The sequence below is a fragment of the Kogia breviceps genome, chromosome 14 (assembly GCF_026419965.1).
Source record: "Kogia breviceps isolate mKogBre1 chromosome 14, mKogBre1 haplotype 1, whole genome shotgun sequence".
NCBI lineage: Eukaryota > Metazoa > Chordata > Mammalia > Artiodactyla > Physeteridae > Kogia > Kogia breviceps.
This window is the reverse complement of record NC_081323.1, coordinates 76,271,393-76,286,666: the sequence shown is the minus strand read 5'-3', so window position 1 is coordinate 76,286,666 and position 15,274 is coordinate 76,271,393. Positions and strand designations below refer to the sequence as shown.

General features: G+C 41.4%; 1 protein-coding gene across 1 annotated transcript in view; it reads right to left on the bottom strand.

Annotated features, from left to right (window-relative positions):
- Positions 1-13,974, bottom strand: part of VKORC1L1 (vitamin K epoxide reductase complex subunit 1 like 1) — a 62,220-nt gene extending 48,246 nt beyond the window's left edge. Inside the window, exon 1 of the mRNA XM_059036714.2 lies at positions 13,723-13,974. Coding sequence (XP_058892697.1) covers positions 13,723-13,916 — 194 coding nt within the window. The 5' untranslated portion in view covers positions 13,917-13,974. The remainder of the gene's footprint in view (positions 1-13,722) is intronic.
- Positions 13,975-15,274: the final 1,300 nt, after the last annotated feature.

Sequence of the window (15,274 nt, the reverse complement as noted above, 5' to 3'; positions counted from 1 at the left end):
GATACAAAAAGTTCTAATTATAAAGGAAAAGACTGACATACTTAACTACATTAAAATTAAGAATTTCTGTTAATCCAAATATACCTTTAAGAAAATGAAAAGGTAAGGCAAGCCAAAGAGTGGAAGAGGATATCTGCAATATGAGTATCTGAATACACACACACACACACACACACACACAAATAAGACAAAGATAGAACACCAGATAGAAAAATGGGAAAATGACTTTAATAAGCCTTTAATGAGCCTTTCGAAAAGATGATGGTCAATAAACACACAAAAGGCTGCTCAACCCTACTGGTAATCAGGGGAATGCAAATTAAAACCAAAGAGGAGTGTTAAATAGTACAACCACTTTGGGAAACTGTTCTGTAGTTTCTAATAAAATTAAACGCCTACCTGATGCCCCAAAATCCACTCCTCGATATACAGTCAAGAGAAATGAGTATGTATATATAGAAAGATGTGCATGAGAATATTCATAGCAGCTTAATTAACAATAGCCAAACTTAGAAACAATAATCAATAAGAAAATGATAATCATAAAATGGGACTAAGCAGTAAAAGAAGAATAACTAATAAAACCAACAACTTGGATGAATTGCAAAAAACATTATTATGCTGGGCAGAAGAAGCCTGACACAAAAGAGTTCATACTGTTACAAACCCATTTACATGAAGTTCAAGAACAGGCAAAACAAATTTATAGTGGTAGAAGTCAAAACAGTTTTGTCAGAATAACAGCTTCTGACTGGAAAGGAGTATGAGAGAACTTTCTGGAGTGATGGAAATATTCTACATCTTCATCTGGATATGGTGCATGCATATGTAAAATATTCTTCAAGCTGTACATTTAAGATTTTTGCAACTTATTGCATATGACATATACCTCAAATTACACACAAAAATCGATTACATATAAACCAGAATGGTTACTTTAACAGACTGACAATTCCAAGGCTTGGCAAAGAGGTGGAATAACAGGAATTCTCATACACTGCTGGTAGGAATCTAAACTAGTGCAACCACTTTGAAAAATAGTCTAGCATTATCAACTAAAACTGAAGAATCACAGAAGTGTTCACAGCAGCATTATTCATAATTGCTGCAAGGTAAAAACAATTTAAATACCCATCCAAAAAAAGAGCAAAAAAAATCAACCGTGATATATTTGTATAAAAGAACATTCTGCAATGACAAACTACAGCTCCATCACACACAGATGAATCTCACAAAATAAGATGAATGAAAGCAGCCAGAGTAAAGAATACAAAATGAATAGTTCATTTATATAAGGTTGAAAAAGCAGGCAAAATTAAACTACCAAGTTTGGGTGCAACCTTAGGTAGAAAAGAAAGTGATTATCATAAAAGTCAGGGCAGAGCTTATTCTAGTGAAGGAGTAGAAGTATAGTTCATAAGGAGGGAGTTTAAGGAGGGCTTTCTGCAGTGCTGAAAACTTGTCTGTTTAATGACCTGAATGTTGGTTACACGGTTTATGCTTTATAACCACATCAAAAAAAGATGCACAGGGCTTCCCTGGTGGCGCAGCGGTTGAGAGTCCGCCTGCTGATGCAGGAGACGCGGGTTCGTGCCCTGGTCCGGGAGGATCCCACATGCCGCGGAGCGGCTGGGCCCGTGAGCCATGGCCGCTGGGCCTGCGCGTCCGGAGCCTGTGCTCCGCGATGGGAGGGGCCGCAACAGTGAGAGGCCCGCATACCGCAAAAAAAAAAAAAAAAAAAAAAAGATGCACAGATCAATGACTTTTCTGTACTAACAGAACAAAAACAAAAAGGTTACAAATCAGAAAAAAGGTTTAAAAAAGTCAACTGGACCTGGTGACTGACTGGGTTGGGGTGGGGGTTAGTAAAGGCAACCAACGAAAATGCCCGGGTTGCTGACTTGCACAACTGTTTGGGTGGGCTGCCTTTCACTGAGACAGGAAACAGCATTTCAGGGGAAGAATATGAATTAAACTTTGGACATGGTGAACTTAATGGTACCTTTGAGACATCCAAGCAGAGATGTCCAACAGGCAATTAGATATGCAGATCTTGAGCTCAAAGGAGAGGTCCAGGCTAGAAATATAAATTTTGGATTCATCTGTAAGTAAAATCATGGACAGGGATGTGATTGTTTAGGGAAAGAAGACTGACGAGAGGGTGTACGGCTGATCCCTGGTATGTCAGCATTTAATGGACAGGTACAGGATGATAAACCGGTAAAGAAAACTCAGAAGGAAGCAAGCGGCGGGAGGACAATCAAGAACATGTCATGAACCATTAAGCAAGGGAAGAGAACATCTCATGAGTAATTAGTCATTTACTGCAGGTTGATGCATAGTTAAAAAAACATACAGGTTATGTACAATACTCAGCAAGGCAGTTTTTACTCCACCTCTCTCTCGCTGATTTGAGAGAAGCAACACCCAGAGAGAAAACCAATGCTTCTGAGAATGGTTGCAAGTTTTTGTGTTATCTTTAGAAGTGAGGAATTAAGGCCCCTCTCACTCTTCTCCCTGACTCTCAGTAAGGAAGAAGACAGATTTGGGAGCACTGATAGGTCTGTGTGCTACTGGGTAGAATCACCATGTAAAGGTCAGTACACACGTGCGGGCTCATTTTTCTGCTTCTTCCATGTGACTGAAGTGGTATGAGACGCCTTCAAGAGAGGACTTCCTCTACTCCAAGTGACAGCCAGGGTCAAACCTACTACTTGGGCAGAAAAGGCCAGAGGCACGTGGCCAAGACCAGATCAGCAGTCAGCCAGGGCAAATGGGCTCTCTCTGGTTACAAGGCCCTGAGCACTGATAGGAATGAGTTAGAGCAGCTTTGTCCACATCACAAGGGAAAGATCTAGCCACGTTTGAAAACTGGGGAGATGGAGCGTGGCCATCCCATGGCCTGTTTCAGTTTGAAACAAATGAAGTTTAACTAAATTGAGAAAAACAGCATCTCCACATGAAGCAGCTGGGTTCATTCCAGTCTTCTGTCTTAGACTTTGATGCCCAAGTCCTCCTCAAGATGCAAAGTATTTTGGTTTTTCATTGCCGGTACAAATATAAATCTCTCCCTTAGGGACCCTATAGACTTGAAAATAATGGCTGTGGACTGGAGGGAATTCTATTATTCCTGGATCCCACCGGAATATCATCATAAAATTTCTCAATTTCTAGCACCACATAAATCACATACAAAACAAAACAAAACCACAATGGGCATTTGGTTAAAATGGCATCAGATTAGCAACTCCAGAATAAGTAGGAAGTCACAATACGTTTGTTCCTTGATATAAAGATTTTAGTGAAGGTTGTCTCCTTCCCAAATCATCTATAAATTCAGTACAATTCTAATCAAAATCTCAATGGGATTTTTTTTTTTTTTTCCCAGTACGCGGGCCTCTCACTGTTGTGGCCTCTCTTGTTGCAGAGCACAAGCTCTGGACGCGCAGGCTCAGCGGCTATGGCTCACGGGCCCAGCCGCTCTGCGGCATGTGGGATCTTCCGGGACCGGGGCATGAACCCGTGTCCCATGCACTGGCAGGTGGACTCTCAACCACTGTGCCACCAGGGAAGGCCATCAATGGGATTTTTTTTTTTTTTAGAGCTCATCAAAGTAAATTCTAAAATTCACCTGAAACAATACATGCATGATAATAGCCAAGAAAAATTTGAAAATGAGCATATTTGCTCTATCAGGTATCAAACTGTATTATATAAAGCCACAGGGGAAAGAGCGACTGTGTAATGGAATTCTGCAGAAACATACACAAACAAATCACTGGAACTGAACTGAGAGTCCAGAAAGAGGCCCTATATATATATAAGGAAATTCTCACACCATTTCAAATGTGGACAAGTCAATAAGTGGAATTACGCAAAAGCCTATCAATTAAAAAAAAAGTACGGGGCTCCCCTGGTGGCACAGTGGTTGAGAATCCGCCTGCCGATGCAGGGGACACGGGTTCGTGCCCCGGTCTGGGAAGATCCCACATTCCGCGGATCGGCTGGGCCCGTGAGCCATGGCCACTGAGCCTGCGCGTCCGGAGCCTGCGCTCCGCAATGGCAGAGGCCACAACAGTGAGAGGCCCGCGTACCACAAAAAAAAAAAAAAAAAAAAAAGAGTACGTTAGATCCCTACCTCACATCCGACAAAAAAGTAAATTCCACACAAACTAAAAGAGTTAAATATGAAAAAACAAATTTCAAATATAACATATGAGAGTTTAAAAAAAAATCTTGGGGGGACTTCCCTGGTGGCACAGTGGTTAAGAACCCACCTGCCAATGCAGGAGACATGGGGTTCAAGCCCTGGTCTGGGAAGTTCCCACATGCTGCAGAGCAAATAAGCCCATGCACCACAACTACTGAGCCTGTGCTCTAGAGCCCGCGAGCCACAACTACTGAAGCCCATGTGCCTAGAGCCCGTGCTCCGCAACAAGAGAAGGCACCACAATGAGAAGCCCGCACACCGCAACGAAGAGCAGCCCCCGCTTGCCACAACTAGAGAAAGCCCGCGTGCAGCAAAGACGACCCAATGTAGCCATAAATAGATAAATAACTTTATAAAAAAGAAAGTCTTGGGACTTCCCTGGCGGTCCAGTGGTTTGGGACTTCACCTTCCAATGCAGGAGGGTTTGATCCCTTGTCAGGGAGCTGGGATTCTGCATGCCTTGCAGCCAAAAAAACAAAACATAAAACAGAAGAAATATTGTAACAAATTCAATAAAGACTTTAGAAATGGTCCACATCAAAAAAAAAATCTTAAAAAAAAAACTTGGGATGGTAGAGATTTTGATAAACAAGATTAAAGAAAAAACAAAAAAACTCAAAAGCTACAAAGAAGTCGAATATGGGACCACATAAAAAGTTTAAACTTCTGTATGAATAAAAATACCATAAATGGAATTAAAAGTGAGAAACTAGGAGAAAATATCTGTAATACATATAACAAAGGATTAACTACTGTGATATCTAAAGAATTCCTGCTAACCAATAAGAAAAAAAGACAACACTGAAGGGAAAAAATGGGCAAAGGCATGAACCTGCAATATCCAGAAGGAATACGAATGCCCATTAAACATATGTCTGTACAAAAATTAGGTTACAGACTCATCTAATACCTGATAAGCTACATTCTAGATGATTAAGACATTAATTTTTTCAAAACTAAGAGAAATTATAAATTCATCTGATATCAGAATGAGAAATGCCCTTCTAAACTTAAAACCTATGAGAAAATATTACATAAAAGTAATTAAATTTTATATACTTAAAAAACCCCCGGCTTCCCTAGTGGCACAGTGGTTGAGAACCTGCCTGCCAATGCAGGGGACACGGGTTCAAGCCCTGGTCTGGGAAGATCCTACATGTCACGGAGCAACTAGGCCCGTGAGCCACAACTACTGAGCCTGCACGTCTGGAGCCTGTGTTCCACAACAAGAGAGGCCACGATAGTGAGAGGCCCGGGCACAGCGATGAAGAGTGGCCCCTGCTTGCTGCGACTAGAGAAAGCCCTCGCACAGAAACGAAGACCCAACACAGCCAAAAATAAATAAATATTAAAATAAATAAATAAATGTTAAAAAAACAAACCCATAGTACTGCAAAAATTAATGAAATAGAACTAAACTGGCAAAAATATTAACACATATAATAAAATATTCATATCCTTTAAGTATATAAAACATTTGTCTAAATCAATATAAAAATTCTAAGATCTATACAGGCAAGACTGGAGAAGAAATGCAAACAGTTAATAAAATGTGAAAAATATTAAACCTTATTTATACCTTGGGGGGAAATGCAAGTCAAAACAATGAGATGATATTTTTCATACATGAAACTGATAAAGGTCTAAAAAATGAGAATGCCCAATACTGGCAGGGGTACAGGGCATTTGACATTCTCTTACATTACTGGTGGAATTTTTAATGACATAAGAAAATAGTTGTGACATGTTAGATGAGGAAAAAAGATATAAAGTATGTACAGTATGATCTCAACCATATTTTAAAATAAGAGCTAAGTTTTATGAGCACTTACTTCTGTGCCTGGCACTGTGCTAAGACCATTTACAGGTATTGGTGCACTGGTGCACTTCATACAATAATCCTGAGTTAGACGCTATTATTATCTTCATTTGATGGAGGAGGAAACTGCGACGAGATCAAGTTATGGAACCAAAGTTTCAACCCAGTTACACTTGCTCTAGAGTCTGTGATTCTAACTGTTAGCACAATGCAGAGGAAGAAATAAATCAAACTCCTAAAACTCCTATGACAAAGTGACGTTGAATATACTCCACTTAATTCCTATTTTGTCATGGATTTTCCATTTTACTTTTCAAACACAATGATGGTTTTTAAAAGGTCAATAATCACACAACAGTGACAACAGCATCTTTGAAATGCCCCTAAGTTACAGGTGCTAACAACAAAAGAAACTTTATAGATCATAATCCAGGGGATTTAAAAATGTTGTTTAGCAAAAGAACTTTTTTATAAATGAAAATTTAAATCGATCTACGATATGAGAAACAGATTAAAGCAGTATTGCATTGTATTAGTATATTTGAAAAGCTCAAATTTATAACATTTACAATGAAGCTCTTCTGGTGAATACAAACTTCAAATTATGGATGATTAAGGCAGTCGAATTTGTTTTGTTTGACTGCGCAGTATCAAGAAAAACCTGATTCACAGAGAGTAGCCGTTGCAAATAAGAGTTTTTGTGATTCTTTAAAAAACAGCACATAAATGCTATCTGAGGATTTTATTACACCTGTCCGGAAGTCCAAGTAGAACATTTCTAAGTTAAATCTCTAATAATATTAGGAATGAGAATACTTGGTAACCACAAATATTTTGGTAAAAAATAAAAATCTTAAAATATATACTAATCGACATCAAGGCATTATACATAAGGCAGTCACATGTTATTACACAATGCAATGAGAGTTGTCTACAGGACCAAACTTGCTCATATAATTTTACATAAGCAAACACGGACTGGTCTGAATTTTTAAAAGACCAGTGTAAAGCTACAATCTTTCCAATCAATAAAAATTTTAAAAATTCAAGTATATGCACAAAGAAAGTAAGAAACACTATTATAAGGATTGTTATCTGGCTGTTGGCATTATGGATAATTTTCATTTTTTTCTTTTCGCTTATTTCCCCTCAAACACCCTAAATACACTACTTTTTTTTTTTTTTTGCTTTTTTACTTTTATTTTAAAAATAGTTATAAATCACAGGAATTTGCAAAAAAATGTACAGGAAGGTCCTTGAAAACCTTTCACCTAACTTCCTTCAATGGTAATATCCTACATAACTCTAGTGTAAGATCATAACCAGGAAACTGACCTTGGTACAGAGTTTACTCTTATTTCACCACTTCTGCATTCGTGTGTGTGTGTGTGTGTGTGTGTGTGTGTGTGTGTGTTATATGCAATTTTATCACATTTGACATTTGTAGCTTCAAGTAACCACAGCTGAGATACAGAACTGTTCCCTCCCCACAAAGCTCTCTTGTGCTGCCTCCTTAACCACCCCTTCCCCCATTCCTAACTCCCAGCAACAGCTATTCTCCATCTCTATAGTTTTGTTATTTCAATAATGTTATATAATGCAATCTTATAGACTGTAACTTTTTTTTTTTTTTTTTTTTGTGGTACGCGGGCCTCTCACTTGTTGTGGCCTCTCCCGTTGCGGAGCACAGGCTCTGGACGCGCAGGCTCAGCTGCCATGGCTCACAGGCTCAGCCGCTCCGCGGCATGTGGGATCTTCCCGGGCCGGGGCACGAACACGTGTCCCCTGCATCGGCAGATTGACTCTCAACCACTGCGCCACCAGGGAAGCCTGACTGTAACCTTTTAAGATTGAATGTTTTTTTTTACCTAGATAACCCGGCAGTACAAATCAGCGTCTCTAATGTAAAATCGTTTTAAAGTTTACAATGTTAAAAATGTGACTCAAATGCTTATGAAATCCCTGTTGTATCACCACAGAACTAGGATTCTGGGGAATGAATTTTAAAAATTGATAATCTAATACAAGTCTAGTGCAATCTAGTACAAACACAGTACAGAAGACAAACCCAAGGCACAGTGCTAGTTAAGTTTTATCTTTGTTTACAAGAACACGTGGCTTACAAGAATGCCTGGTTTTGCATTTTTCTGGCCAAGCTCTAGATTCCAGTCCTTTCCTAACCCAGGTAAATAAATCTATATTACATTCAAATATGACCATTTGCTATTCCCCTCAAAATGGTCACCGTTTTCTGCCTTTCCTCATGTTGCTTCCTAGAATCCTTCCAAATCATCAAGGAAATGAATCCCTCTTTTAAATTCCTGGTTCTGGTGATTTAACCGCACCACATCCCAGGCCCAATTCTTCTGTTTCTATATGCAGTAGGTCCTTATGAGTCAACACCTCTCTTAGGAAGACTACCCCACCCCAGTACAAATTCATACTAACATTTTCCCCTCCCCTCTACACCTCCAGGTACCTAGATCCACTTTATCTTTCTTCCCTCAGCTATTCTGTTAGGTCTTCCTGATAGCTCACCCCACTGTATACCTGTTCACTCACTAGGTGTGACAAATGCCTTATCTTCACAAGTTTAGGCTTAGAAGGCAAACACTCCAGGGATTTACTTCTTGAATACCATGCCTTCAGAGTAATGTCCTTGCTTTTCCAAAAAGATTGCTCCCAATAAGTAAAAGCTAAAACACAAACATACAGATGTAAAAAAAAAGCATAGATGTTTGCATAATTTTTAAAATTTGGCTGATATGGGTAACACTATATCAAAATCAGATCAAATGGAATTTAAAGTAGTGGTAAAGAGCCAGACTGCCTGGGTTAAAATGTGGCCTCTGCCACTGTACTATCTAAATCAAGTTTCATTTACATTCTGTGTGCCTCAATTTTCTCATCTGTAAAATGGTGATAAAAGTGCCTCACAGGACAGCTGTGAGAATTAAATAAACTGCATTTAGAACACTGCCTAGTACACAGTAAACATTATCCAAGTATTAACAATTATCTCTAATGCATGGCAATCCAGGTTTACCTCTTTGTGATATCCCTCTATTCCCCTTACATTCTTTGAAGTCCATACTGCTTCTGAAATTTCCATATCAAGAAACAATGGTCACATAAGACCTGTATTTTATTTATTAAATTCATCTTGGTCAAAACTAACCAGTAGAACAAACTGCTTTTTACATAATGGTAGCAGTTATTAACATTCACCAAATATGAATGTAAGCACTTAAAAGTATGGTGGTGATAGAAAGAATGCTAGCAAAGAGTAAAGTACAGATCAGAACATAGAATATGGTAGTTTTATGTGTAAAAAATGGGGAGACTAATATGGTCTTATTTATGCTTGTATATGCATAAAATGGCTCTGTAAAGTTTCATGTCTGCTTAAGGAAAGGGAGAACTACAAGTCTGGGGGCAGGGTTATGAAGGGGACAGTTCACTATATATGCTTTAGTATCTTTCAAACTTTAAGCAGTGAATATATTACCTATATAAGAATTTAATTTTTAAAATGGAGGAGGGTGGGGGGGTGGTCCCTCTAAACAAGTACTCTGGAAGCCAGGCTTCTAGTCCCAATCTGCCACTAACTGTGTTTCCTTGCACAAGTCATTTAACCTCTGAGTCTAGCTGAGCTATGCAAGGGGCAGCACAGATTCCTAGGTTCTATTCTAATTCTAAAAATGTATCTCAAAGAGGAGGGTAGTAAACAGATGGTACTATTTTTAAGACATGAGAGGGGTACTAGTCCACCATTTTGCAAAATAAGGCAACTTTTTGAGGACATGAACTGTTAAGCCTCTTCATCTTTCAAAATCATTTTTTTCTTACATAAAAGCTCTTCTTAGAAGGGGTCTAATGCAACGTATAGGAAATACCTATAAAGAATATTCTATACATTATTTTGTGTCTCTTGCCACACTTTTGGAGTTGTTTTAAATGGATTTTAAGTCTTTATACTATGCCATGGAGTGAACAATAAAGTACTCTAAAACAATTTACATTTAAAATACATAAATGACTACATCTAAGACAAGTAACTTGTACTACTTTAAGGAGTTTATGATCAGACATTGCAAAAAAATAATCATACCACCTCCAGTCAATAACAGCTGTAACTAATGGAGTACATATTTTATTTCAAGTATCATCCATTTATTTATTCCATGTATCGTCTTTAATCCTACCCATTCATCTGGCAAAGTAGGTTTTAATAACCCCATTTAACCGAGAAGCAACCTTAGCTCCATGAAGATGAGTGACTAGCTCGAGGCCACAGTCTAACAAGTGGACGAGCTAGGAGTCCACCCCGAACCTCTGGATCTGAACTTAGTGCACTGGACAGGGATTAGCAGGCAGGCTGGTGCAGACTTGCAACAAAGTTTTTAGTAATTTAAATAAAAATGAGGAAAAATAAGAAGAAAGTTTTCAATAAAGCTAAGAGATTCAGTTCTTTCTAACTATTTGAGTTAAAATATCCTTACTTACAATGAAATGACAGTGACAGTAGATAGTGGTATGGGTTACTGTTGCTGTTTTTATTGACTATAGCCAGCAGAACTGGCAACTCTATTGCAGCCTCCCAATTTGGGGGGGAAATACTTCTTTTGAAATCCAAAAATCTGGGAACTACTTCCTTAGACAATGATGCCTCCCAAAATAACAGAGGACTTACACACACACACACACACACACACACACACACACACACACACACATAGCTCTCAAGATTCTCTCATTAATCTCTACTTTATTTGGATTAGAACTCATAAGGATTAAGAAATGAGAATAAAGTGAGTTTCAGCAATCCAAAATCACATGAGTTAACGCTGGATTCTGGCAGAGAACTTTCCTCAGGATTTCACTGGTTAATTGTTCTCATCCTTTATCTTTAATTCTACTCAAACCTGGGCTCAAACTTTCTGTTCCTAAAAGTCACACTTTGGGACTTCCCTGGTGGTCCAGTGGTTAAGACTCCACCCTTCCAATGCAGAGGGCGCGGGTTCGATCCCTGGTCAGGAAACTAAGATCTCACATGCCCCTGTGGCATGGCCAAAAATAATAAAAAATAATAATAATAAAAATTTTTTAATAAATAAAATAGTCACATTTTTTACTACTACTGCTAACTGGCAATCAATACGTAAGTCAAATAAAAAGAACTACTACTTGAGGTGTCCAATAATCTGCTTTTATTTAAAGCCTTTTTCACTTTGACAAAATAAAAACTTTTAATTATGTTTAGTCTACCTACTTCCAAAAGAAAACTGATCTATAAATTAGACTCAAGCCACTTTAATTTCCACATTTCTTTACCTCCATCATTTATATACAATATATAGTTTATATATATATAATGTATATATGTATTGATATATATGGTTTTGCAAGCAGTTTATAAACAGGTTGGTCAAACTGTCTAAATTTCTTGAATTTTATTGTGTACACAGCAAATAAGCTATTTATTCCTCTTATTAGCATGTCTTATTTCTTACCTATCTTCCTTTTTAGTGAGCATCAAATTTAAAATATTCTATGTACACAGCTACACAATTAAACATTAGTGTCAGTCACAACATATTAAATTCACATTTAAAACTATAAAGAGATCCAGATATTTTCAGTCTTACACATATACTTTATATATAATCTCACTTGATGTTATTTATATTATCTTATGGTACTTTATTAAACAGAAATCAGAGCACAAAAATCTGGACCTTGCAGGATACATAACTGAAAATATTTATAATCTATACTTATTACATGGTTCAAAAACACTCTTTTTTAAAGGAAAGCCAGTTTTAAGAACTTAAACATGCAGTCTGGATAACATAAAGCACTCTTTCCAAATCCAAATGTTAAAAGGTCTAGTTAAATTTATGACAGACTACAGTGTTTCCAAAAGCTAAAATTGGTAATAATTCTGCTTAAATTCCATATTAATCTAATACCAAAAGTAATTTTTATTCCTTTTTTCAAATACCTGAAATATACTGCTGCTTAGTCTTTTCATTATATAGTTAGTTAGCTAACTTTGGGTGCAAGGTACTTTAAGTATAAAAGTCCTTTCCAATGGATAGTGAAAATAATACAAAAATGTTTGTATAAAATACACTCTGGTTCTCAAAGGATATCTGAGAGTCTGTTAGGTCTATTAACTTGGTTCAAAATACCCAACAACAAATGTGAGGTTCTGTCACATTGACATATTTTAACTGTTAACTGGTATCTGCATTTTAAACACATTATGTCTAATGTAGCAAAAATGATGACTATTTTCCCACTAAAAAGCTACAGGATTTTGGTTTCAGGGCAAATGAGAAAGAGTACGTGTTTCATCAAGAAGGCTGTCTAAGTGGAAAAGATCAGCAGCCTGAAATTTGTAAATAGTAACAAGACTAACTCCAGTGCTAGGTCGTTCATGTAATCACCAATATGTAGGTCAAAATAAACTTGTGAGCTATACATTACTGTCTACCTAATAATTTACAGATCAATATGAGAGGAAGAAACTGCTCAAATGTGACTACTGTTAACAAACTCAAAATATTAGGCATAGTATGTCTCTATTAAAATTATAACCTATCAATTGTGAAATAATTTCTTTCACTGTTTCTACTTTTAAAAAATGAACCCTCAATTTAAAAAAAAGAGCAGCCACTTTTAAGATATAAATTCCTTTTTTTCAAAGTAACTTGCCCAGAAAAATCTAATGCAGAAAATAAAGTGTAACAGATAAATCGACGACAATATTTTTAAAAACCTGAAAGTAACAGTAAAACAAACCAATCCCTCCAGTTTAGCAATGCGTGTAATTGTATGCTTCGGTGGGTATTCCATTATAGAAACCAACAACGTTTAAAAGGCACCCTAATGCCCCAAACATCATCATTACACATGACATACTCGTATTTTACTCAAATTATGCTTAGACCAGATCCAAACTCAGGCCATTCCCCCATCGCGGACAAACTGAAATATACGAGGGGGAATCCAAGAAATCAGATATGTTAAGTGCAGGTATCTCCTTCCAGAGTAGGGTCAAATTCTTGTTTGCCCGCAAATGTCACTGTCTCAAGAAGTCTGCAAATTCTCATTAGCGCTACAGAGTACAAAGAGGCCTGACCACGGAAACACCTGTCCTAGCACCGGGAAGACAGTGGGAAATGCAAACCCCGAGCCCACGCCGGCCGTACAGACTTAGGCAGCAACAGCGACCCCAGACGAGGGGTGGACACTGACCTCACGGCTCCCTCGGGCAGACTCCCACACCCCCGACTCGCCTCCCCGGGTGAGAACCACGAAATCTGTCAAGCGGCCGGGACCCACCCTCCGCGAACCTCGCTTGCTCCCTCCGAGCCCGGCCCCAGCCTGCCCAACTGCCCCCGGTCCGCTCCGGCCTCGCGGCTGCACTCTGCCACCTCATCCCTCCTTGCCGGTCTCGCGGCCCCGCCACCTCAGCCTCGGCGGCCTGCACTCGGGCCGCCCCACCCCGGCCGCCGCCCCCCGGCCCCGGCCGAGGCTCCCGGCCAGGCTCCCGGCGCCGTCGGTCCCTTCGCGGCCCGATCCCCGCCGCCCCCCAGGCCCGAGCTCCCGCCGCGCGCTCCCCACCCCCAGCCTACGCCCTCGCCCCGCTCGGCCGCTCCCGGCCCGCTCCCCCTAGCCGGGCTACCTGGAGGCAAGGGCGGCAGAGCACTTCACCCAGGGCCCCAGGTCGCAGAGGGCCCGGTGCTCGGGGTCCCGCTCCTTCTCCCGCTCCACGTGGTAGGCGTAGATGGAGAGCAGGATCCCGGCGGCGCACACTGCATACCGGGCCACCCGCTCCCAACGCGGCACCGACACTCTCAGCAGGACGGGCGCCGCCATCTTCCCCCCTCCGCCGCCGCCGCCTCCTTCGCCGCCGCCGCCGCCTCCCTCCGCCTCCACCTCAGCCGCCGCCGCCCGTCGGGGCCCGACCCAGCCGCCGCCGCTACCGTTACCGCCTCCGCCGCCGCCGCCACCGCCACCGCCGCCGCCGCGCCCCATTGGCTCGACCGCCTCCTCCGGGCCCCGCCCCCACAGGCGCGCGGCCCAACCGCCCCAAAAGGAGAGATCCTGGCGGGGCGGGGAAGGCGCGCGCGGGCGCGGAGTGGGGGACGGAGTGCGCAACCGGCCGGGAGGCCGGCCGGGGGGTGGAGCCAGAGGCAGTACGGCGCGCGCAGCGGGCGGGGCCGAAGGAGGGGCGGGGCCAGGGGAAGGGAAGGGCGGGGCTCTGGGAGGGGAGGGAAGGGGAGGGGTGGCGCGGGGCGGGCCCTAGGGTACCCGGTGAAAGGAATAAATTTCAAAGATACCACCGTGTGTGACTGGATAAGCCCTTGGCCCCACCTGCTGCGGGTGGTAATCAATTGCCATACTTTCTGCCTTTTTTTTTTGTCATTATCACTTGATATTTTCTGACCCAATCCAAATTAGCCTTGGCCATTTCCCAGAGCTCCAGAGCCAAGCTCCAGAGCCACGTTTACATTACCTGATCTTCCCCATCACCACCTCCACGCACTTTGTGTTCAACAAGTGCAAACTTAACTTTTTTTTTTTTTTGGTACGCGGGCCTCTCACGGCTGCGGCCTCTCCCGCTACGGAGCACAGGCCCTGGACGCGCAAGCCCGGCGGCCATGGCTCACGGGCCCAGCCGCTCCGCGGCACGTGGGACCCGCCCGGACAGGGGCACGAACCCGTGTCCCCCGCACCGGCAGGCGGACCCTCAACCACTGCGCCACCAGGGAAGCCCACTTAACTATTTTTAAAACATTACTTCTGAATGTCTTGCTTCCCTGTAAGCTGAATTTGAGATGGCTTAACATATCGTGTAATATAGTAAAGTATAAAAATGAACTAAAAAATCAGGACGAAGAAAAAGACAAATCAAAATAAAAGACCAGGGGCTTCCCTGGTGGCGCAGTTGTTGGAAATCCTCCTGCCAATGCAGGGGACATGGGTTCGAGCCCTGGTCCGCGAAGATCCCACATGTTGCAGAGCGACTAAGCTCGTCCGCCACAACTACTGACTCTGCGCTCTAGAACCCGCGAGCCACAACTACTGAAGCCTGCATGCCTAGAGCCCATGCTCCACAAGAGAAGCCACCCCAATGAGAAGCCCGCACACCGCAACAAAGAGTAGCCCGCCGCAACTAGAGAAAGCCCGCACGTAGCAATGAAGACCCAACACAGCAAAAAATAAAAATAAAT